The 25,260-nt window shown below is 43.3% G+C and overlaps 1 protein-coding gene across 1 annotated transcript; it reads left to right on the forward strand.

The window, feature by feature from the left end:
* Positions 1-368: 368 nt before the first annotated feature.
* Positions 369-2,799, forward strand: tcf15 (transcription factor 15). The gene is made up of 2 exons (XM_061971561.1): positions 369-1,049; positions 2,467-2,799. The coding sequence occupies exons 1-2, from the start codon at positions 594-596 to the stop codon at positions 2,521-2,523; spliced, it is 513 nt and encodes a 170-aa protein (XP_061827545.1). The 5' UTR covers positions 369-593; the 3' UTR covers positions 2,524-2,799.
* The last annotated feature ends 22,461 nt before the right edge of the window (positions 2,800-25,260 follow it).

A 25,260-nucleotide genomic window follows, 5' to 3' on the forward strand; every position in this document is an offset into this window, starting at 1 on the left:
AAGAAGGATAAAAACTACTGAAATATTCTTGATTGCTAAAGCAAAGCAGAAAATAAGACATGAAACTGCTACAGGAAAATACCAACAAAACAGGAAAAGCCACCAAAATAGGAGCGCAAGACAAGAACTAAAACACTACACACAGGAAAACAGCAAAAAACTCAAAATAAGTCAGGGTGTGATGTGACAGGTTGTGACAGTACACCTACTTTGAGACAAGAGCTATAGTGATACATGGTTGGTTATGGTTTGAATTCGTATCCAACAATTGATAACGACTTTTTACTGTCAACTGAGTTTCATTTTTTAATGATTTCTGCTGGTGGTGTGCCTCCGGATATTTAGCAATGAAAAAAATGTGCCTCGGCTCAAAAAATGTTGAAAAACACTGGTTTAACGTGCTAGTTGTAAACACATGTAAAGCCATGCTTGCAGCTCCTCCCATGCAGTTTAAGCGCCCTTGAGCCAATCTCTCATGCAGGCCGCGAGCAAAGTGAGCAGCGTGCGCGGGGAAAAGACGTGACGTTCCTGCAGGACAACTGCTGACATGTAGAGCTGCTGCGACCTCGACGAGGACTCGGCGCCACATTTCCATGATGACCTTTGCCATGTTGCGCCCGGTGGCCGCGCACTTTTACTCCGACTTGAGCATCACCTCCGAGGATGACGAGAACCGCAGCGAGAGCGACGACAGCTCGGACAGACCGTGCTGCGGCGCCGGGAAACGAGCGCGCCAGGAGGAGGGCGAGTCCGTGGTGAAGCAGCGCAGCGCCGCCAACGCCAGGGAGCGCGGCCGGACCCAGAGCGTCAACACCGCCTTCACGGCCTTAAGGACCCTCATCCCCACCGAGCCGGTGGACAGAAAACTCTCCAAGATCGAGACGCTGCGCCTCGCCTCCAGTTACATTTCCCACCTGGCCAACGTGCTTCTGCTCGGGGACGGCTGCGAGGATGCACAGCCGTGTCTCGACGTGGTCCACGCCGGGGACAAGAGGAGCAAGCAGCCCAGGACCATCTGCACTTTCTGCTTAAGCAACCAGAGAAAAGGGGTAAATGTTGTACTTCAATCATGTATCCAGGGCTTTCATGTTTTTATTTCTATTTTATCTATGTTTTTATCTAGTGTTTTTCATGTTTTTATTTCTACTTTAATTTTCTATTATATATTCTAACTTTCTATTTTTATATACTTTGTAGTACTTTGAGATTTTAACAAATGTAAAGTGCGTTACAAATGTAACATTATTATTATTATTATTATTATGTACTTGATAAATATGATTCTTTTCATTCCTGGTCTATTTTGTCATCCTAATGGTGGTGTGCAAAACAAAGAAGTTAGAAATGAATCCACTGCAGTATCATTTTTATGCACATACAGTATTCCACTCCTCTTGCATTTTTAAATCAATTTTTTTGGAAGTAGTGTCTTAGTTGTAAATATTGCTCTAACACACACAAAAATCATCTAAAGACCCACATCAGAATTTTGGGAAAACTATATACACGACTCGCTTAAGCCTATGAATACAAAACAAATGCTTACTGTAACCTGTATGTGCATGCCTGCTTAAAGTTCACTTATATACAACCTGGAAGAAAAAACATACACAAAAAATTTACCAGGATTTCACAGTATTTTTTTCCACTGGAAAATACTTTGATCAAAATTTACTGTCATTTTTCTAAAAAAAAAAATTATTACGATACTTCACAGCATAGGCGCCGATCTACATTTCTGCCAGTGGGTGCTCGGTGTGTGTGTATTCAAAAAATAAATAAATAGACGTTTTCAGTGAATTCAATATCCCATGTGATTAGTGGCTTTATTATTTTGTAAAACGTACCAAACCCGCCACAAAATTAACTACAACAACGTTGATTTTTCAAAAATAATTTTAAAGATTGAAAGTTGCCATCAATCCACCGTGGGTGCTTCGAGGCCCAAGCACCTATGTGATCGGCGCCTATGCTTCACAGCAATTAACTGTTATTTCCCAGTAAAATACCATAAATGTTATTGTGAAAGTAATGCAATTATTAGCCAGCAATTGTCTGTGAATTTACAATAAAAATGTTTACAATGTCAGTTTAGTGAAGGATCCCTTAAACAAGTGGTTCTCACACTTTTTCAACAAGTACTACCCCATAACACACTTGGCTCTTCAAGTAACACCATAATGTCCGAAATTTAAATACAGTATCGTAGCAGGCCTAAGTATTCATTAAAAACAAGGCAGAAGTTTTATTTAGCAAATACTGTGTGTTGTAACATTGTACACAGTTTAAACAGTAATACTGATTGAATATAGGAAAATAAAACTGCTACATTAAAATATTGATTTCAGTGATTCATCGGCGTAGCATTAGGTAGAGCCCGTCTACGACTAGCTGAGAATCACTGCCTTAGACAAAAGAATATAATACAACAAAATGACTGAAGTATTTCTTTCTTCCTCGATAAAGGATGGCAGTGAGTGTTTGAAGATGCGCAGATTGGGTCCACTGCGACTGCGACGCTGACCAAAAACCATGAAAGCGAAGGATTAACAACCCGAAAACCCTCAAAAGACTTTCTCAGGGAAGACTCAGACCTGTTGTGTGAAGCACACGTCCATGCTGGATCCGACAATGCAGCCAAACAGACTATTTATATTTGACCCAGAAATGTAAACATAAGCCACTCAAAGATGCAGTGCATTGGTTTGAGACTTATAAGCGTATGTCCTTTGTTTGCTGAAAGTTTAAAATAAAGTTTATTTTCTAAAAAAAAAAAAAAAAAAAGTAGTATGGAGTTTTATTGAGTTATGTCAGCTATTCCAACAAGTATTGTACAGTTCATGATGCACACATAAGGAAAACAGGAATTTACATTGCAACATTTTTCATGTTATAGTGACTCATATTTATACTCATAAATTAATTTATTTGATTTCTATATTTAATAAAAAAAACAATCCCTTTAATAAAATGTTGTTCTCATCAAAAGACACATTTTTATTCAGGAGTTTGCCACTCAACTGTTTGTGAACTACAACAAAAATATGAGGTTTCCTGTGTCAATTTGTTCCAGAATTTCACGATTGGTGTTTTTTGAAGTCTGCTATCGATTAGTCATGGCAAATAGTAGCCCACACTTCACTCGAAGCTCCAAACACAGCTGTTGGTATGTCGGAGGAATAAATCACTGCCATGGGCCCAACGGATAGGGTAGAGATAGGGTGAGAGGTCAGAGGTCATGACAGGAAATGGGTGTTAAAGCCTGTTTGTTGTTGTTTGTTTGTTGTATGATATGTATATATACTGTATATATTAGTGGTCTTGCAGTTTTACCTGCCCTGCCTCTGTTTGTCCCTGGTCATTTAAGTGCATTCTGTGCAATATTTAAAAAATGTAAATCATTGATTGGAGAGTGTCTTTCTTTTTTCATTTGCTGCTTTTTCTTTTCCAGTATTTAAATGGTTCCTTTAATTTAGAGCCTCACTAAAAATGTTTTGCTCTTGAATCTTACACATTATCTAATATTTTTTTAAGTGTTTGTGAAAAGTTCTCACAATGTTGGTACATATACAGTACGGTGCAATAGTTTTGGGCCGCCACAAGCTTTACTGTTTTAATGACCTTTTTCACAGCAGTCCTTTTGACTTAGTAAAAGTAAGTAGTATACAGTAGTAGGACATAATTGTGCAAAAAATTCAACCATACTTTCTACAGCTAAGGAAAAACATATTACATTGTGTGAATACAGGAGTTTACGCTAATTGTTTGAGCCACAATTGCAACAATGGAGCGGCTTCTCTGTCCATAAATCAAAAAAGTATTGTAACAAATATCCATCCATCCAAACAGATGAGGGCAAATAAACACTATTAAATATTTTCATTTTGTTAACAATTTGACCTTGGCAGAAGTCTGCATTCATTGATAAAATATATATATTGATGATGCTGTGTTGTTCTCATATTGTCTTGTATTTAAAAAAATTCAAACACATCGTTTCTTCTTTGAAATTCAAATGAAAGAAAAACAAAACACATTTGTCCCCGGGGGCCAATTCAAGGCACATAGAGCAACAAATATAGCAGTCAATGGGAAATGGACTAATAGACTTTTAGCATTTGTAAACACGGACTATGAACACAGAAACAGCACACAAATAATAACCCATTAAATAAAGATAATGTTAAAATTGCTTAAATATAAAATTAAGGAAAACAGTACTGGAAGATTATTTTCTCTCCATCACTACATATGCTATCAGTCTATTGATACACAGACTTTATTCTTTTCTCCATAATACATGAACGTTTCAATGACAGAGGTGAAGTAAGTTATTCATATATTGCACTTTTTCTCTGGTGACTCAAAGCGCTTTACATAGTGAAATCCATTATCTACATCATTAAGCTACATTTAAACCAGTGAGGGTGGCACTGGGAGCGGGTGGGTAAATTGTCTTGCCCAAGGATGGTGGAAGTGGGAATCAAACCTGGAATCCTCAATTTGCTACCACGGCCGCTCTACCAACCAGGTCACGCCACCCCATAACACACATGATTTTTTGAAAGTGTCAACATGTTGAACACCTGCTATTAATTGTATTACCAGTAATAGGCATGAAACACAGGGTAAATATTGGATTAAGTACGCTCATCCCTTAGAACAGTGTTTTTCAACCTTTTTTGAATCAAAGCACATTTTTTTGCATTGAAAAAATCCGGAGGCACACCACCAGCAGAAATCATTAAAAAACCAAACTCAGTTGACAGTAAAAAGTCGTTGTCGCAATTGTTGGATATGACTTTAAACCATAACCAACCATGCATCACTATAGCTCTTGTCTCAAAGTAGGTGTAATGTCACAACCTGTCACATCACACCGTGACTTATTTTGAGTTTATTGCTGTTTTCCTGTGTGTAGTGTTTTAGTTCTTGTCTTGCGCTCCTATTTTGGTGCTCTTTTTTTGGTATTTTCCTGTAGCAGTTGTATGTCTTCCTCTGAGCGATATTTCCCGCATCTACTTGGTTTTAGCAATCAAGAATATTTCAGTTGTCTTATCCTCCTTTGCGGGGACATTGTTGATTGTCATGTCATGGTTGTATTTACATTGTGGACGCCATCTTTGCTCCGCAGTCAGTCTTTGCTGTCGTCCAGCATTCTGTTTTTGTTTACTTTGTAGCCAGTTCAGTTTTAGTTTTGTTCTGCATAGCCTTCCCTAAGCTTCAATGCCTTTTCTTAGGGGCACTCACCTTGTTTATTTTTGGTTTAAGCATTAGACACCTTTTTACCTGCCCGCTGCCTCCCGCTGTTTCCGACATCTACAAAGCAATTAGCTACCGGCTGCCACCTACTGATATGGAAGAGTATTACACGTTTACTCTGCCGAGCTCTAGACAGCACCGACACTCAACAACAACACACAATTTGCAGACTATAATTTCTGGTTTGCAAAAAATATTTCTAACCCAAATAGGTGAAATTAGATAATCTCCCACAGCACACCAGACTGTATCTCACGGCACACTAGTGTGCCGCGCCACAGTGGTTGAAAAACACTTCCTTAGAACATGCTTAAATTGTGCAAGTGTACATGTGATGTCAATACCACACCATACCAAAATAATTACAGTACATTAAATTCTGCTAAGAAACAAAAACTATATGTCATTTGAGAAACTTAACTCAGCGTGTGGCAATAGTAGCTCATGCACATATGCAAGCTGCAGTTTGCCGTCACTTTAAATCAGATTTGGTCCACAGAAGGTCAGAGAAAGGCTCCCTGTTGTCAAAATAGGCTGCAAGGAAAGTGAATTTCTGCAGCGTGCTGGGGGTCTAAACACTAAACTGATCCCTCCCTCTTCGGCCCATTCAGGCTAACTGGAATTTGCTGTGTTAAGTCCTCCACGTTCAGGGCCCGGGCCCCCTCAAATGGTTCCCTGAGGCCCCCCCACCAACAGGAAGATGTCACAGAGGCACAGGAAGGGAAAACAACGTGCGGCCGACCTCTCTGAGTAACCCTCTGTGCGGCGGGCTTTGGGTCAGCGCCAGTCTTGACATCATCCTGTGCTGGGACCCAGATGTACAGCTCTCTGGTGGGTCCACTCACCAAATAGTGAGCCGGAAGAGTGAATATAGGAAGAAGGACGCCCTTTTACACGATGACAGGTAACAAACGATCAGAGGAGATGGAGGAAAGCATGTGTTTAACATGTCTGACAGGTGAGGATGTGGATTCACCTTGGGACCAATGTGAAGCCTCATACTTTACTGCCTCACTTCCCCTGTTCTCCACATCCTGGGACAGACACCAGGGGCCCTTAGATCCCAAAGAAACTGCTTAAGTGACCTTAATCTGATGAAACTAAATGACCGCAGCCAAAGGGATCAACAGAGATTAGGGTCCTTTGGTATTGTAGTGGTTCCCAGCTGACTTAAATGCTGCTGGTGCGGACTCAATATCTGGTCAAAGCCTCATTTACAGTCGCCATACAACATATACATAAATACGCGTATATACGTCATATTGGGGCCTCGCCTCCGCCCCTTTCGTGCTCAGGCCACAATATAGCCCAGGGCTGATAACAGATTTTGCTGGACAATATATAGTCCCACAAATTATAGCCGATAAACAATATTATTGTCAGCATTATTTTAAGATCACTTCAAGCACTAATCTAATCATAATCTATAATATTGCAAGTAACCCTTTCAAATGCAATAAACCTTCATTTCTCATTAGTATTTTTTAATATTGTAATTGGAAGGTCTATGACCTTTAATTATCCTAAATAGATAAACAAACATAGAAAAATAAAATGGACTCTCAATCTCTGTTAGCAAAAATTGCACTTAGATAAATGTTGAAAATCTTGAAGTGCAGTTTTTTTCTCTAGTTGGAACAAGTGGTTGGCAGTTTGATTGCTTAGATGTTTTTGTTGTTGCCATCAGTTTCTAACACATTTGGCATACTGGCTTGTATGCGGTGTTGATGGACTCATCTTGCCTATTCAGTTTGAAGCTAAAATATTCAATTGCAATCATCTTATTCCCTTCCAATTTGTCCTTACCTTGCAGGACTTCTCACTCGCGACTAGCAAGGTTCTGTCTCTGCCGGAAAAGAGCAGGCCCGCCTACGCTCACAGAGACAAAGATTGTGGATGACTGACAAGTTCATTTGATTCTGTTATTGAATAGATGCGCTCAGTTACTGAGTGCAATGCAGGGAGTGAACCCTCTTGCACCATATTTATTTTTTTATTTTTTTATTTATTTATTTATTTTTTTATTTTTTGTCCTGTCCAGCTTCTCAGGCAAATCATATAGTTGATGTAGATGCCCATATCGGCTGTTCAGATTTACTTTACAAAAGAGAAGTGTAGGATACTTCTCTTGTTGCCTTATTTGTATTTGACTTTATTAAATGTATTTATATTATCATTTGGGGCAGCCGGGCCGGAGCAGGAGGAGATAGAAAGAGAAAAAAAGGAAGACAGAGGGGGGAATTGCGGGGACAAGAGGGGTATTAGACAGAGAGACAAAAACAACAACAACAGCAAACACAACAACAACAACAACAACAATAGAGCAACATCAGCAAATACGACATGTACAAATATGATGGTAAAAGTAATAGCAAATAAGCAGTTAGCGAAAATAAAAAATAATACAGAAATGACAATGCTCTTGCACCATATTTGACAGCAAGAGATTAAAAAAACAAACATGGAAATTTATGCTCCTCTCTGAGCTGCCACCTTACCGTGGTAGAGGAGTTTGCGTGTCCCAATGATCCTAGGAGCTATGTTGTCCGGGGCTTTCTATGCCCCCTGGTAGGGTCTCCCAAGGCAAACTGGTCCTAGGTGAGGGATCAGACAAAGAGCAGCTCGAAGACCTCGATGAAGAACACAAACCAAGGACCCAGATTTCCCTCGCCCGGACGCGGGTCACCGGGGCCCCCCTCTGGAGCCAGGCCCGGAGGTGGGGCACGATGGCGAGCGCCTGGTGGCCGGGCCTGTCCCCATGGGGCCCGGCCGGGCACAGCCCGAAGAGGCAACGTGGGTCCCCCCTCCAATGGGCTCACCACCCATAGCAGGGGCCATAGAGGTCGGGTGCAGTGTGAGCTGGGCGGCAGCCGAGGGCAGGGCACTTGGCGGTCCGATCCTCGGCTACATAAGCTGGCTCTTGGGACGTGGAACGTCACTTCGCTGGGGGGGAGGGAGCCTGAGCTAGTGCGTGAGGTGGAGAAGGTCCGGCTAGATATAGTCGGACTCACTTCGACGCACAGCAAGGGCTCTGGAACCACTTCTCTTGAGAGGGGCTGGACTCTCTTCCACTCTGGCGTTGCCGGCAGTGAGAGGCGACGGGCTGGGGTGGCAATTCTTGTTGCCCCTCGGCTCAAAGCCTGCACGTTGGAGTTCAACCCGGTGGACGAGAGGGTAGCTTCCCTCCGCCTTCGGGTGGGGGAACGGGTCCTGACTGTTGTTTGCGTTTACGCACCAAACAGCAGCTCAGAGTACCCACCCTTTTTGGATTCACTCGAGGGAGTACTGGAGAGTGCTCCCCCGGGTGATTCCCTCGTTCTACTGGGGGACTTCAACGCTCATGTTGGCAGCGACAGTGAAACCTGGAGAGGTGTGATTGGGAAGAATGGCCGCCCGGATCTGAACCCGAGTGGTGTTCTGTTATTGGACTTTTGTGCTCGTCACAGATTGTCGATGACAAACACCATGTTCAAACATAAGGGTGTCCATATGTGCACTTGGCACCAGGACACCCTAGGCCGCAGTTCCATGATCGACTTTGTAGTTGTGTCATCGGATTTGCGGCCTCATGTTTTGGACACTCGGGTGAAGAGAGGGGCGGAGCTTTCTACCGATCACCACCTGGTGGTGAGTTGGCTGCGATGGTGGGGGAGGATGCCGGACAGACCTGGCAGGCCCAAACGCATTGTGAGGGTTTGCTGGGAACGCCTGGCAGAGTCTCCTGTCAGAGAGAGTTTCAATTCCCACCTTGCCCGTATGTGGGCTTTGTACCGAGGATGTCGTTGTGGCTTGTGCAGCCCTTTGAGACACTTGTGATTTAGGGCTATATAAATAAAGATTGATTGATTGATTGACCTCCGGAAGAACTTTGAACATGTCACGAGGGAGGTGCTGGACATTGAGTCCGAGTGGACAATGTTCCGTACCTCTATTGTCGAGGCGGCCGATTGGAGCTGTGGCCGCAAGGTAGTTGGTGCCTGTCGTGGCGGTAATCCTAGAACCCGTTGGTGGACGCCGGCGGTGAGGGATGCCGTCAGGCTGAAGAAGGAGTCCTATCGGCTTCTTTTGGCTCATGGGACTCCTGAGGCAGCAGACAGGTACCGACAGGCCAAGCGGTGTGCGGCTTCAGCGGTCGCAGAGGCAACAACTCGGACATGGGAGGAGTTCGGGGAGGCCATGGAAAAAGACTTCCGGACGGCTTCGAAGCAATTCTGGACCACCATCCGCCGCCTCAGGAGGGGGAAGCAGTGCAGTGTCAACACCGTGTATGGTGGGGATGGTGCTCTGCTGACCTCGACTGCGGATGTTGTGGATCGGTGGAGGGAATACTTCGAAGACCTCCTCAATCCTACCAGCACGTCTTCCTATAAGGAAGCAGGGCCTGGAATCTGTGGTGGGCTCTCCTATTTCTGGGGCTGAGGTTGCCGAGGTAGTTAAAAAGCTCCTCGGTGGCAAGGCCCCGGGGGTGGATGAGATCCGCCCGGAGTTCCTTAAGGCTCTGGATGTTGTGGGGCTGTCTTGGTTGACAAGACTCTGCAACATCGCGTGGACATCGGGGGCGGTACCTCTGGATTGGCAGACCGGGGTGGTGGTTCCTCTCTTTAAGAAGGGGAACCGGAGGGTGTGTTCCAACTATCGTGGGATCACACTCCTCAGCCTTCCCGGTAAGGTCTATTCAGGTGTACTGGAGAGGAGGCTACGCCGGATAGTCGAACCTCGGATTCAGGAGGAACAGTGTGGTTTTTGTCCTGGTCGTGGAACTGTGGACCAGCTCTATACTCTCGGCAGGGTCCTTGAGGGTGCATGGGAGTTTGCCCAACCAGTCTACATGTGCTTTGTGGACTTGGAGAAGGCATTCGACGGTGTACCCCGGGAAGTCCTGTGGGGAGTGCTCAGAGAGTATGGGGTAGCGGACTGTCTTATTGTGGCAGTTCGCTCCCTGTATAATCAGTGTCAGAGCTTGGTCCGCATTGCCGGCAGTAAGTCGGACACGTTTCCAGTGAGGGTTGGACTCCGCCAAGGCTGCCCTTTGTCACCGATTCTGTTCATAACCTTTATGGACAGAATTTCTAGGCGCAGTCAGGGCGTTGAGGGGATCTGGTTTGGTGGCTGCAGGATTAGGTCACTGCTATTTGCAGATGATGTGGTCCTGATGGCTTCCTCCGGCCAAGATCTTCAGCTCTCACTGGATCGGTTCGCAGCCAAGTGTGAAGCGACTGGGATGGGAATCAGCACCTCCAAGTCCGAGTCCATGGTTCTCTCCCGGAAAAGGGTGGAGTGCCATCTCCGGGTTGGGGAGGAGATCTTGCCCCAAGTGGAGGAGTTCAAGTACCTCGGAGTCTTGTTCACGAGTGGGGGAAGAGTGGATCGTGAGATCGACAGGCGGATCGGTGCGGCGTCTTCAGTAATGCGGACGCTGTATCGATCCGTTGTGGTGAAGAAGGAGCTGAGCCGGAAGGCAAAGCTCTCGATTTACCGGTCGATCTACGTTCCCATCCTCACCTATGGTCATGAGCTTTGGGTCATGACCGAAAGGACAAGATCACGGGTACAAGCGGCCGAAATGAGTTTCCTCCGCCGAGTGGCGGGGCTCTCCCTTAGAGATAGGGTGAGAAGCTCTGTCATTCGGGGGGAGCTCAAAGTAAAGCCGCTGCTCCTCCACATCGAGAGGAGCCAGATGAGGTGGTTCGGGCATCTGGTCAGGATGCCACCCGAACGCCTCCCTAGGAAGGTGTTTCGGGCACGTCCGACCGGTAGGAGGCCACGGGGAAGACCCAGGACACGCTGGGAAGACTATCTCTCCCGGCTGGCCTGGGAACGCCTCGGGATCCCCCGGGAGGAGCTGGACGAAGTGGCTGGGGAGAGGGAAGTCTGGGCTTCCCTGCTTAAGCTGCTGCCCCCGCGACCCGACCTCGGATAAGCGGAAGAAGATGGATGGATGGATGGATGGATGGAAATTTATGGATGCTGGCAAAATTATTGAGCTAATTTTCATTTACTGTTCAATTAATTGATTTATTATCCCAGAATCTGTTTAGTTCTTCATCATATGAACTACAAATCAAATAAGTTTTCCTTTGACATAACTGAAGTTAGCTTAAAAGATTAAAACAAATGTTTTACTTGTTTTTTTTAAGCTTCTGCACATTCCCTTAAGTTTTCTCGTACCTCCAAGAGAACCCCCTAGTCTAGAGTGTAGTCCCTCTTTTACCCAATGTCCACATTAATTGACTCCTGTAACATCACAGAAAATACATATAATTATTGGCCGATTAATGACTTATAATGCGGATCACAAACACTGAACCCTTATGGCTGACATTATATTTATTTTTAGTCCCCCGGATGACAAGCGGCTAGCAGGTATATGTGTGTCTTTATAAGCAGTGTGGAGCCGCTGCTCTCTTTAAATTTGTTTTTACTTCCATTGCGGCATACAAACTACATTTCTTAGAATCTTAAAGGGGAACTGCACTTTTTATTTTTTTATGTTGCGTTACACAATCCTTATGAGAGACAGAACACACATGTCTTTTTTTTTGGGGGGGGGGGGGGGTTAAAGATAAATAATGATAAATGGGTTGTACTTGTATAGCGCTTTTCTACCTTCAAGGTACTCAAAGCGCTTTGACACTACTTCCACATTTACCCATTCACACACACATTCACACACTGATGGAGGGAGCTGCCATGCAAGGCGCTAACCAGCACCCATCAGGAGCAAGGGTGAAGTGTCTTGCTCAGGACACAACGGACATGACGAGGTTGGTACTAGGTGGGGATTGAACCAGGGACCCTTGGGTTGCGCACGGCCACTCTCCCACTGCGCCACGCCGTGATAAAAAACGCTTGCTAGATGCGGCTAATAGGAGTCACCGTTGTAGCCTTCAAAGCCTCTAAAACAACTTCAAAATCCTCCATCAACATTTTATACACACGCTGCAAGTCTATATGTAATATAGTAATAGACACGTTCATAACAATATGTAATATGTACAATATTTACCGTATTTTAGTCATTTTTAGCAATACCGAAACTTCTTTCCTCAGCGCATTCATTTCCGTTTCGATAGCAGCACACTTCCGACTTAGTGCAATAAATGTGTGTTCCTACTTCCTGAAACAAAGGCTTGTGTGTCATGGCAGACTTGGTAACAGACAAGAAAGACGACTAATTTTGGACAAAATGAGGATTGACAATTTTACCTTTTTGAAGCTGAATATACAGAGAATGAACTGCTGCTTATAGAAACAAGCTCGAAGAAGAAGGTGAAACGTTGGAGCAGACAAAAGCCAAGAGAGTGACTTAATGGTGTAAATGTGGAACTTTGAGCCAAGCTATGCTGACATAAATGGCGTGCTTACCCAAATCAACTGGAATTGTCCCCGGCCAGCTTGACCAAACAGACAACGGTCTATCAAGTGAGTCACTGTAATATTGATCATGATACAGGCAGCACATCACCGTACACTACAGTACATACACTGTCGAGCTAGTTGTGTGCAAACAAAACATGAAATGTAGGCTAATACTTTACAGATATTGTAATATGATTGTTCATGTGTTTCAGTCAGTGCAAATTGTTGTCCTAACGCATTGTGTTGTATTACAAACTCAAAAGCCATTATGCTGTTGCCGCAGTTGCTAGCATACCTCTTGCCATAGCTAGCTTACGGCTAATGCCCTAGCATGCCGTCGCAAGGCGAATGTGTTACTACGCTAGAAAAATATTTCCTCAGTGTTGGCTCTTACAATAACAACAATGTCGCTACAGCTTGGTTATTAAAGGCCTACTGAAACCCACTACTACCGACCACGCAGTCTGATAGTTTATATATCAATGATGAAATCTTAACATTGCAACACATGCCAATACGGCCGGGTTAACTTATAAGGTGCAATTTTTAATTTCCCGCGAAATATCCTGCTGAAAACGTCTCGGTATGATGACGTCTGCGTGTGACGTCACGGATTGTAGCAGACATTTTGGAACAGCACGGTGGCTAGCTTAAGTCGTCTGTTTTCATCGCAAAATTCCACAGTATTCTGGACATCTGTGTTGGTGAATCTTTTGCAATTTGTTCAATTAACAATGGAGACTGCAAATAAGAAAGCTGTTGGTGGGAAGCTGTGTTGCCGCCGGATGCAGCAACACAAACACAACCGGTGTTTCATTGTTTCCATTCCCGAAAGATGGCGGTCAAGCTTTACTATGGAACAGAGAAGTCAAGTGAACATGGTTGGATTGGACCACACACACAAAGTACAGTGTATTATGCAGCGATCATTTCAAAAGATCGTGTTTCGAAGAGGGTCCCTTGCGAAGGGCAGAGATGGGCATCGCCACTACCCGTCGACTGGTGCTGAAGAAAGTTGCGGGGCCAACTGTTAATCTACATGCATATTTTTAGTATTGCCGGTATATGGAGCTGTGGCCCATAGAAATAATGAGTAATTAATTAGGTTTGACATTGTGTCAATGATAGATACTTAGTCTATAGATAGGCCTGGGCCTGGGGTGTAAGTTGTAACACTAACAGTAACAGTGCAAGACTAGGCCACGAGCTAAAACTAGTCTATACATAAATAACATTTTACCATTCTGTATTCTGAAGGCGATCTATGTCGTGTGCTATTCCAGCATCAATATCAGCAGCGTCCTCCTGACCGTCACCGTCAGCGTCGTGTTCAAAGCGGTATGGCTCTATCCCTCTCACAGCATCTTCCCTATCTGAATCGCTTCCACTGCCCTCTAGTCCTTCACTTTCACTTTCCTCATCCACAAATCTTTCATCCTCGCTCAAATTAATGGGGAAATCGTCGCTTTCTCGGTCCGAATCGCTCACGCTGCTGGTGTCCATGATTGAAAACAATGTGCAGATGTGAGGCGCTCTACAACCTGTGACGTCACGCTACTTCCGGTACAGGCAAGGCTTTTTTTTATCAGCGACCAAAAGTTGCAAACTTTATCGTCAATGTTCTCTACTAAATCCTTTCAGCAAAAATATGGCAATATCGCGAAATGATCAAGTATGACACATAGAATGGATCTGCTATCCCTGTTTAAATAAGAAAATCTCATTTCAGTAGGCCTTTAAACAGGTTACGGAACGTAAATGAAGTATTTTTGTGGTTTGCGGATTGCTCCTATTAGCTGCATTGCTGGCCACCTAAAACAAGCTGATTATTACAATATAGATACATACACATTGTTAACAATAGGCAAAATTCCCCCCAAAAAAGGCAGTTACCCTTTAAGTATCATTAACACGTACCATTATCACAGGAGGACAAGGCTAAACATGTTACACACCAAGAACAAGCCAGAAGCAGGCATGCCAACCACTTTAAACAACACCAAGAAAGAAATGCTTAGTAAAGTTTAAGAAGTGTAGATGGAACCATGCTTCAGTAGAAAGTAATCAACTATCAACAGAATTACTGAGTAGATTAATAAGAGTCTGGAGAAGGGGTGCCCTAACGTTTTGCCTTCAAGGGCCAAAGGGAACATGTCCTAATCGGCCACAGGGCAAACACAGCAATTTTAAGCGCAGAGCAGCTGCTGGAGTAAAGAGTTAGACCCATTCCGCCATTTGTAGGTAGTGGAGATCGTCATGCTTGATTGACGGCAACTAGTTAGTCTTGCAGACATGCGATCAAGAATTTGTCTGAGATTGAAAGAAGTCATTTTAAATTGAATTTGGGAAACCACCCTGTGGCGGGCTAAACAAGACAACTCAGCGTGCTAAATTTGTGCCCCCGGGCCCCACTTTGGGCACCCCTGGTCTAGAGAGAACTGCTGGTGTGTAAGCAAGTAAATAGTCTGATCGATCCATAAATTGGTAAGAAGGATACTGTCAGTATATGATCAATACTATAGTGATTAGGGTAAATATTTATATTCTCTCGAATTAATGTTTTGTTGTTTTTGTTAATGTTTACAAATCCCTAGACACAGAAGGAGTTTGAAGGCAGAACTCAACTTATTTAAATGATTTGTACATAGTTGTTTGTGCATTTGTTTAGTTATTGTGTACTATTGACTTTGTTTGGCCGTCAATAGCAGTCATCATAAACAAATTGAAAAATGTACAATTAATACAATACATGTAATCGGTTTTGCCATTAGTATCAGCCGATCTCACTCATGGATGTTTGGAATTGGCACCATAAAGCCCTGATCGGAACATCCCTAGTGCTTACAAAAAAAAATTTATTTTATTTTTTTTAATCAGATTAACCACGCTTTTGTTTTGGATTAATCAAGATTAATCACAGATTATTACTCACTCTTATCATTTAAATTAGCTCAAGAAAGACCTCAATATTTGGAGACAAACACAATTTTATTGTCAGAATGTCATACAGGAAAATGTTTCTCGTGAATGTACGTAATTTATTTATTCAAAACAGTCTCATCTAAAGTACTGTCCGGGTGTATTTAGAAGTGAAATTTAGCAGAGAGTAAGTACACCACTCCTCACTCATCTTTACACTAATGTGTGCATTGACCTGATCACTTTCCGTATAACAACCTGTGCCATGTTTCCAGATAACTATACACGGTTAAGATAAAGAAGCATGTGGTGTCAACATTAATTATGTGATTAATCTGTGTATATACATGATTAATGTGATATATTTTTTTATGATTAATCACATGAGTTAACTCACTATTTTTGATATATCTAATTAGCATTAATTATATGAAATAAATCTACATTTTAATACTGGAACGCTACAAATTGCAGTTTGATGCAAAAATAACAGAATTGTGTCTCATCCATTCTTGTGAAGCAATAAGGAAGACGAAGAGGAAACATCTCATAAGACATCATGAACTGTGGAAAGGAAGACTTTAAGACAACACAAATCACAGCCCTGTCAGGACTCAGTGCAAAATAAAATAGATTGTGCAGAAACAGGAAGGATGTAATCCCCCCGAACATCATCTGAGAGAAGTCTTGATTCCCAGATGGGTGCTCACCTTCAACATGTTGTAGTCTTGCCAGACGGTTAAAGGCAAACATGGTCATAATAATGGCTCTTTAAAAGTCTTACATGAGCACTTTTTTCCAAAGTCCAAGGAAGTCTGCCCAACCTTCAGTTGAGCTGGGGGTGTTTTGGAGGGGTGGGTGGTATGTCTGAGGAGCTGATTGTGTCTCCTCAAACATTCAGGAACAATAGTTTTCATGCGACAGAGAATTTGGCAGGGCCTTCTGACAGGAGGGGGATGATGGACGGCGAGCCAATCGGATGGGTGGGGGTGTGTGTGCGAAGCCGCTGCTGGTAAGAGGAAATCCCAGAGATGAAATTACAGAACAATACAGATGATCGTAACCATTTTGTTCTACTGCAGATTCCGACAGTCAAGCCCCGGCCCCTTGCAGCTTGTCAGTGCTCGCTGTCTGAGGAGTGAATCAGATGATACAGTTGTGTGTGTGTGTGTGTGTGTGTGTGTGTGTGTGTGTGTGTGTGTGTGTGTGTGTGTGTGTGTGTGTGTGTGTGTGTGTGTGTGTGTAAGAGAGAGAGAAAGCGATAGCTGCAATGTGGACATGCTCGCACTTCATGTTTCATACATGTACAAGCTGAGGGTAAACAATTTCAGTTGTAAAAATACAATGGTGATCACTGCTGCCTCCTGTGGACATAAACATATTTTACAGGTAAAAGCAGGTTCTTGTACAAAAACACTTTTAAAGTGTGCGTTTGCAACTTGCTCAAAGTTAAATTTTTCCCCCCAAAAAATATAAGAAGACCTAAAATGTTCCCTTTTTGGCCTCAGATCCCGATCAGATTTTTTGCCTCTGATTCCTAGTCCTGATCCCATACCATAACAACATATTATAGAACTGAAAACATGTTATAGCAGTAACTACAGTAAACAGAATTACACTTTTATGAATCATTTTCTTATTAAATTTAGAATTTTCTCACATTGTTGTGAATCAGATGATCTAATATAAAGCTAACAACACTTTGGAAATGTAGCACCCTCTTTAATGAATAAATTAATGCAACATCCTTGGTTTTGACTCCAGTTTGTCATTGTTTGTTACTGCTCGATGTTTAAATTGCATTCATCATCATTTATTATCATAATTACCCATTCTTCACCCTTAGTTATGCTACTTTGTGTGACTTGCTACTTTAAGTAAGACAAACAATTTATGAACTCAGCTTTAATTGGTTGTAGTTTTAATCTGGAATCAGATCAAATTAACGAGATGAATCCACTTAAAAATATTCTCTTTGGCTTCTGCAGCATCGTAACGTTGGTACTTGTACGTTCCATCAAAAAGACATAAATCTGTCAAACCGTCGTAAACATTCACAGCCTTCATGGGAAAGTCTCAGTGCACAGGACCTGTGGGAGAGCCGGCGGAACCATTGGGATGTTTCATGTCAGCGCACAGAGCAAACAGTCAGAGGATTTCCTCAATCAGAGGCTGGAGAGTGTGCAGTGAACAAGCTCACTGACAGAAAAATGGAGACCAGCGTTAGCAGCTGGGCGTGCTAACAACCTCTGGGACTTACTTTGGTGTGCAACACCCTTCAACTGCAGCATAAAGGGTCCCAATCAAACACGTGCATGCAAACTCACTCACATTTCCACCAAAAATGAAACCTTTGGAGAATCGCTACTTTGATGAGTCGTGGAAGTATTCAGCATCATTGTCAGTGACCTCTATGTCTCTTCAGCTGCAATTACTCCAGAACATCTGTCCAGTTTCCACAACAACTTCGAAATATTTACAAAAATACACATAGAGTGACAGTTTCATATATTAACTTTTTTAGTACTCCTCTAGAGATTTCTTTAACTGAAAAGGTCTCACAGCTGGGCGTGCATTAGGAAGTAGCCAATAACTGCTCATTTCCACTGATGCTTAGTAGGAACGTCGGTACATTTCAGTGGTCACTGTGCCAGCTGCTGCAGAATGAGGTATTGTTTTATGCAGATGGTGAAATCCAAATACCTCATTCTTCCCTTTTCCATTAAGCCTGTCAACTATTAATAACTATATATCGACCTCTTTTGTCAACAAGAGCGACACCTACAAATAATATGCTTGAGGAGGGACAATGGGGAGTTCCCTGGGATTGAAAACAGGATGAAGCTGCCTCATACTGTATGTGTGTGTTTGTCTGTGTGGCTGTGTGTGTGGGTGGGTGGATGTTTTGGATGTTTTTAAGTGTCCTACTTAAGGCACTAAGGGGTACAATGCCACAGTCATAGTCATCCGTATCAGCAAATCAGTTATTGACCACAAGTGTAGTCATTCACCCTTAGCATTTAATAACTAATAACCACTCATTTCTGACTAATACTTCATAAATCAAATTAAAAGAACATTGAGTTTAAGTTACAAAAACAGATTACTACACAAATTCAAATAAATCTGTAAACAAGACGGTCACAAATATTTATTTTTGACAAGACTTGTTTTCATATGTTAGACCAATTTATCTTACACAAATTAAGTGTGCCTACTAAATATTTCAAGTACTCTGAAAAAGATTGCCTTGTTCTGTTGGCAGATTTTTTTTTATTATTCTAATCAATTTATAATTCATCTCATATTTAATATTTTTTTTGATAATTTATCTCCGATTTTATATATTTTTGGTCCTAAATAAGTATTTTTACCTTGATTTAAGTGATTTAGTCCTGCTTAGTCAGTCAGTCTTCCTGTTCTTCCTAACCCTGTAACTGTATACACTGTCTGTTAGACGGATTATACTTAAAAACTAATTGTGTTGTACTTTTAGGTGCAATGACAATAAAGTTCTATTCTAGGGATTCTCAAATTGTGGTACGCGAGCTCCAGGAACAACTGCCAATATTACACAGAGGACCAATACAATAGGAACACAAAATCATATTAATTTTAACAGTAGAAGCATGTATGCTAACATTGATAGCAATAAACTATAGTTAAGGTAATTTAAATAACCATATAAAATAATAATGATCTCAGAAACCTGGATGCAGGAAGGGGAATAAACTTTGAATTGGATGGATATAAACTTAACTATATTAACAGGAAATATAAAACTGGAGGTGGAGTAGTAGTGTATGCGAAAAAAACATCTGAACTATAAACTATATGTTAGTATATATAGAGCACCAAAGTCAAGTATAGTGACATGCGCAGACTGGTTTAAAGCAACTTTTACAGATAACCAAAAAACAACTTTTATACGTGGAGACTTCAACATTGATCTTCTGAACCCAAATAAGCAGAAAACAATTGATGACTCCATAAACACAATGAACAATATGAGCCTGTATCCAAAAAATGTTAAAGCAAGCGGAATAACACTATGCAGTGCCACTTTAATCGACAACATATTCAATAGGGCTGTGAATCTTTGGGTGTCCCACGATTCGATCAAATATCGATTCTTGGGGTGACGATTCTATTCAAAATCGATTTTTGTTTTAATTCAACACGATTCTCGATTCAAAAACTATTTTTTCTCGATTCTAAACGATTCTCTATTCATTCAATACATAGGATTTCAGCAGGATCTACCCCAGTCTGCTGACATGCAAGCAGAGTAGTAGATTTTTGTAAAAAGCTTTTATAATTGTAAAGGACAATGTTTTATCAACTGATTGCAATAATGTAAATTTGTTTTCACTATTAAATTAACCAAAAATATGACTTATTTTATCTTTGTGAAAATATTGGACACAGTGTGTTGTCAAGCTTATGAGATGCGATGCAAGTTTAAGCCACTGTGACACTATTGTTCTTTTTTTTTAATTTTTATAAATGTCTAATGATAATGTCAATGAGGGATTTTTAATCACTGCTATGTTGAAATTGTAACTAATATTGATACTGTTGTTGATAATATTCATTTTTGTTTCACTACTTTTGGTTTGTTCTGTGTCGTGTTTGTGTCTCCTCTCAATTGCTCTGTTTATTGCTGTTCTGAGTGCATTGTTATGGTATTGCTGTGTATTGTTTTGTTGGATTGATTAATTTAAAAAAAATAAAAAATAAAATTAAATTAAATTAAAAAATTAAAAAAAACGATTTTTTAAAAATGAGAATCGATTCTGAATCGCACAACGTGAGAATCGCGATTCGAATTCTAATCGATTTTTTCCCACACCCCTAATATTCAATAATGACTTTAACAACAAAACAAAGAGTTGTTTGTTAATCACTGATATTACAGATCATCTTTCAATAAAAACAAGACGGTCACAAATATTAAAAATAAGTTGAACATAATTATAAAACATACAAAAACAATGTTACATTCTCTATGTAAAAGTAAGAAAGAATATTGGAATAAAATACTAAACACAAACAAAAATAACATTAAAGCAACATGGAACATCTTAAACAGTATTATCAAGAAAGACCATAAGAAAGCAGAAGATCCCCAATACTTTTTTGACGGATACATGAAAAAGGATAGTATGGAATATGTAGTCAAAGACTTCAACAACTATTTTGTAAATATTAGACGAAATCTAAAAGAAAATATTCCCAAAAACACATCTGATGATTTTGAAAATGACATCGAAAGAAATCCCAACTCCATCCATCCATCCATCTTCTTACGCTTATCCGAGGTCGGGTCGCGGGGGTAGCAGCCTAAGCAGGGAAGCCCAGACTTCCCTCTCCCCAGCCACTTCGTCCAGCTCCTCCCGGGGGATCCCGAGGCGTTCCCAGGCCAGCCGGGAGACATAGTCTTCCCAACGTGTCCTGGGTCTTCCCCGTGGCCTCCTACCGGTCGGACGTGCCCTAAACACCTCCTGAGGGAGGCGATTGGGTGGCATCCTGACCAGATGCCCGAACCACCTCATCTGGCTCCTCTCGATGTGGAGGAGCAGCGGCTTTACTTTGAGCTCCCCCCGGATGACAGAGCTTCTCACCCTATCTCTAAGGGAGAGCCCTGCCACTCGGCGGAGGAAACTCATTTCGGCCGCTTGTACCCGTGATCTTGTCCTTTCGGTCATAACCCAAAGCTCATGACCATAGGTGAGGATGGGAACGTAGATCGACCGGTAAATTGAGAGCTTTGCCTTCCGGCTCAGCTCCTTCTTCACCACAACGGATTGATACAGCGTCCGCATTACTGAAGATGCCGCACCGACCCGCCTGTTGATCTTACGATCCACTCTTCCCTCACTCGTGAACAAGACTCCGAGGTACCTGAACTCCTCCACTTGGGGCAGGGTCTCCTCCCCAACCCGAAGATGGCATTCCACCCTTTTCCGGGCGAGAACCATGGACTCGGACTTGGAGGTGCTGATTCTCATCCCAGTCGCTTCACACTCGGCTGCGAACCGATCCAGCGAGAGCTGAAGATCCTGGCCAGATGAAGCCATCAGGACCACATCATCTGCAAAAAGCAGAGACCTAATCCTGCAGCCACCAAACCAGATCCCCTCAACGCCTTGACTGCGCCTAGAAATTCTGTCCATAAAAGTTATGAACAGAATCGGTGACAAAGGGCAGCCTTGGCGGAGTCCAACCCTCACTGGAAACGTGTCCGACTTACTGCCGGCAATGCGGACCAAGCTCTGACACTGATCATACAGGGAGCGGACCGCCAAAATCAGACAGTCCGATACCCCATACTCTCTGAGCACTCCCCACAGGACTTCCCGAGGGACACGGTCGAATGCCTTCTCTAAGTCCACAAAACACATGTAGACTGGTTGGGCAAACTCCCATGCACCCTCAAGGACCCTGCCGAGAGTATAGAGCTGGTCCACAGTTCCACGATCAGGACGAAAACCACACTGTTCCTCCTGAATCCGAGGTTCGACTATTCGGCGTAGCCTCCTTTCCAGTACACCTGAATAGACCTTACCGGGAAGGCTGAGGAGTGTGATCCCACGATAGTTAGAACACACCCTCCGGTTCCCCTTCTTAAAGAGAGGAACCACCACCCCGGTCTGCCAATCCGGAGGTACCGCCCCCGATGTCCACGCGATGCTGCAGAGTCTTGTCAACCAAGACAGCCCCACAGCATCCAGAGCCTTAAGGAACTCCGGGCGGATCTCATCCACCCCCGGGGCCTTGCCACCGAGGAGGTTTTTAACTACCTCGGCAACCTCAGCCCCAGAAATAGAAGAGCCCACCACAGATTCCCCAGGCACTGCTTCCTCATAGGAAGACGTGTTGGTGGGATTGAGGAGGTCTTCGAAGTATTCCCTCCACCGATCCACAACATCCGCAGTCGAGGTCAGCAGAACACCATCCTCACCATACACGGTGTTGATAGTGCACTGCTTCCCCTTCCTGAGGCGGCGGATGGTGGTCCAGAATCGCTTCGAAGCCGTCCGGAAGTCGTTTTCCGAACTCCTCCCATGTCCGAGTTTTTGCCTCCGCAACCGCTGAAGCCGCACACCGCTTGGCCTGTCGGTACCTGTCCGCTGCCTCAGGAGTCCTATGAGCCAAAAGAACCCGATAGGACTCCTTCTTCAGCTTGACATCATTCCTCACCGCCGGTGTCCACCAACGGGTTCTAGGATTACCGCCACGACAGGCACCAACTACCTTGCGGCCACAGCTCCAATCAGCTGCCTCGACAATAGAGGCGCGGAACATGGTCCACTCAGACTCAATGTCCTGCACCTCCCTCGTGACATGTTCAAAGTTCTTCCGGAGGTGGGAATTGAAACTCTCTCTGACAGGAGATTCTGCCAGACGTTCCCAGCAAACCCTCACAATGCGTTTGGGCCTGCCAGGTCTGTCCGGCATCCTCCCCCACAATCGCAGCCAACTCACCACCAGGTGGTGATCGGTTGAAAGCTCTGCCCCTCTCTTCACCCGAGTATCCAAAACATGAGGCCGCAAATCCGATGACACAACTACAAAGTCGATCATGGAACTGCGGCCTAGGGTGTCCTGGTGCCAAGTGCACATATGGACACCCTTATGTTCGAACATGGTGTTCATTATGGACAATCTGTGATGGGCACAAAAGTCCAATAACAAAACACCACTCGGGTTCAGATCCGGGCGGCCATTCTTCCCAATCACGCCTCTCCAGGTTTCACTGTCGCTGCCAACATGAGCATTGAAGTCCCCCAGTAGAACGAGGGAATCACCCGGGGGAGCACTCTCAAGTACTACCTCGAGCGAATCCAAAAAGGGTGGGTACTCTGAGCTGCGGTTTGGCGCGTAAGCGCAAACCACAGTCAGGACCCGTCCCCCCACCCGAAGGCGGAGGGAAGCTACCCTCTCGTCCACCAGGTTGAACTCCAACGTGCAGGCTCTGAGCCGGGGGGCAACAAGAATTGCCACCCCAGCCCGTGGCCTCTCATTGCCGGCAACGCCAGAGTGGAAGAGAGTCCAGCCCCTCTCGAGAGAACTGGTTCCAGAGCCCTTGCTGTGCGTCGAAGTGAGTCCGACTATATCTAGCCGGAACTTCTCAACCTCGCGCACTAGCTCAGGCTCCTTCCCCCCCAGCGAGGTGACGTTCCACGTCCCAAGAGCTAGCTTCTGTAGCCGAGGATCGGACCGCCAAGTGCCCTGCCGTCGGCTGCCGCCCAGCTCACACTGCACCCGACCTCTATGGCCCCTGCTATGGGTGGTGAGCCCATTGGAGGGAAAAAATCCCAACTCAACTTTCCTAATCTCTATGAGAGTAGAGGAAATAATAGATATTGTAAACAAAAATAAATCTAAAACATCCACTGATTATGAAGGAATGAATATTAAAATGATTTACAAAAAGGCCTTAATAGAAATATCAGAACCATTAATGTACGTATGTGACTCATTATTTCAAATAGGAAAATTCTGAGACCAATGAAAATAGCTGGAGTAATGCCAATTCACAAGACAGGAGACACACATCAATTCACTAACTACAGACCAGTCTCATTACACAATTCTCAATAATTCTTGAAAAATTATTTAACAACAGATACGACACATTTTTTAACAAATATGAAATACTGTCAGCTAGCCAATACGGATAGAGAGAAAATATCCCAACATCAATGGCAATCATTGAAATATCTGAAGAAATTACCAACGCAATAGATCAGAAACAATCTGCAGCTGCAGTATTTATGGACCTATCAAAAGTATTTGACACAATCAATCGAAATATCCTACTACACAAATTAGAACGATACGGCATTAGGGGAGCGGTGTTGAACTGGGTGAAAAGCTACTTAACGCATGTGGATCGGAGATCACACATTAGACTGTTTAGATACATATCCTGTGGCGTACCAAAGGGGTCAGTTCTGGGAACAAAACTATTCAATCTATATACCCCTCCATATATTGTCCCTCTCGGGGTCGCGAGGGGGTGCTGGAGCCTATCCCATCTGCACTCGGGCGGAGGGCGGGGTACACCCTGGACAAGTCCCATGACCAACACAGATAGACAGACAACATTTACACTCACATTCACACACTAGGGACAATTTAGTGTTGCCAATCAACCTATCCCCAGGTGCATGTCTTTGGAGGTGGGAGGAAGCCGGAATACCCGGAGGGAACCCACACAGTCACTGGGAGAACATGCAAATTCCAGACAGAAATACCCCGACCCCAGGACCTTCATATTGTGAGGCACACGCACTAACCCCTGTTCCACAGTGCTGCCCCAATCTGTATACATACGACATTAATAAAAGCACAAAAGGTAATACCATTTGCAGATGACAACTCAAGGGAAAATTCTGAGACCAATGAGATAATAAAAACGGTGCAGTTAGAAATGGACAAACTAAAGAAATGGTTTGATAAAACAGATTATCTTTGAATTTAAGTAAAATCTAAATAATGCTATTTGGAAAAAGTAGGGAAAATATTCAAACATAAATGTAAAAATATGGTGTACATATTGACATAGTGCAAAAAAACATTTTTTTATTATATATAATAAAATTAGCTGGAAACCCCACATCAAGTACATACAACATAAAGTGGCAATAAATATTTCAGTATTGAGTAAGGCAAAAGAACAACCCAATCAAAAGTCACTCCATACTATTTATT

This window comes from Nerophis lumbriciformis, linkage group LG01 (assembly GCF_033978685.3).
Source record: "Nerophis lumbriciformis linkage group LG01, RoL_Nlum_v2.1, whole genome shotgun sequence".
NCBI classification, from domain to species: Eukaryota; Metazoa; Chordata; class Actinopteri; order Syngnathiformes; family Syngnathidae; genus Nerophis; species Nerophis lumbriciformis.

What these genes read in the sequence shown, in the direction of transcription:
- tcf15 (XM_061971561.1), top strand. Translation starts at nt 594, where the DNA reads ATGATGACCTTTGCCATGTTGCGCCCGGTGGCCGCGCACTTTTACTCC. An exon ending in TAAGCAACCAGAGAAAAGGG is followed by an intron (nt 1,050 to 2,466) that starts GTAAATGTTGTA and finishes TCCTCGATAAAG; the next exon opens with GATGGCAGTGAGTGTTTGAA.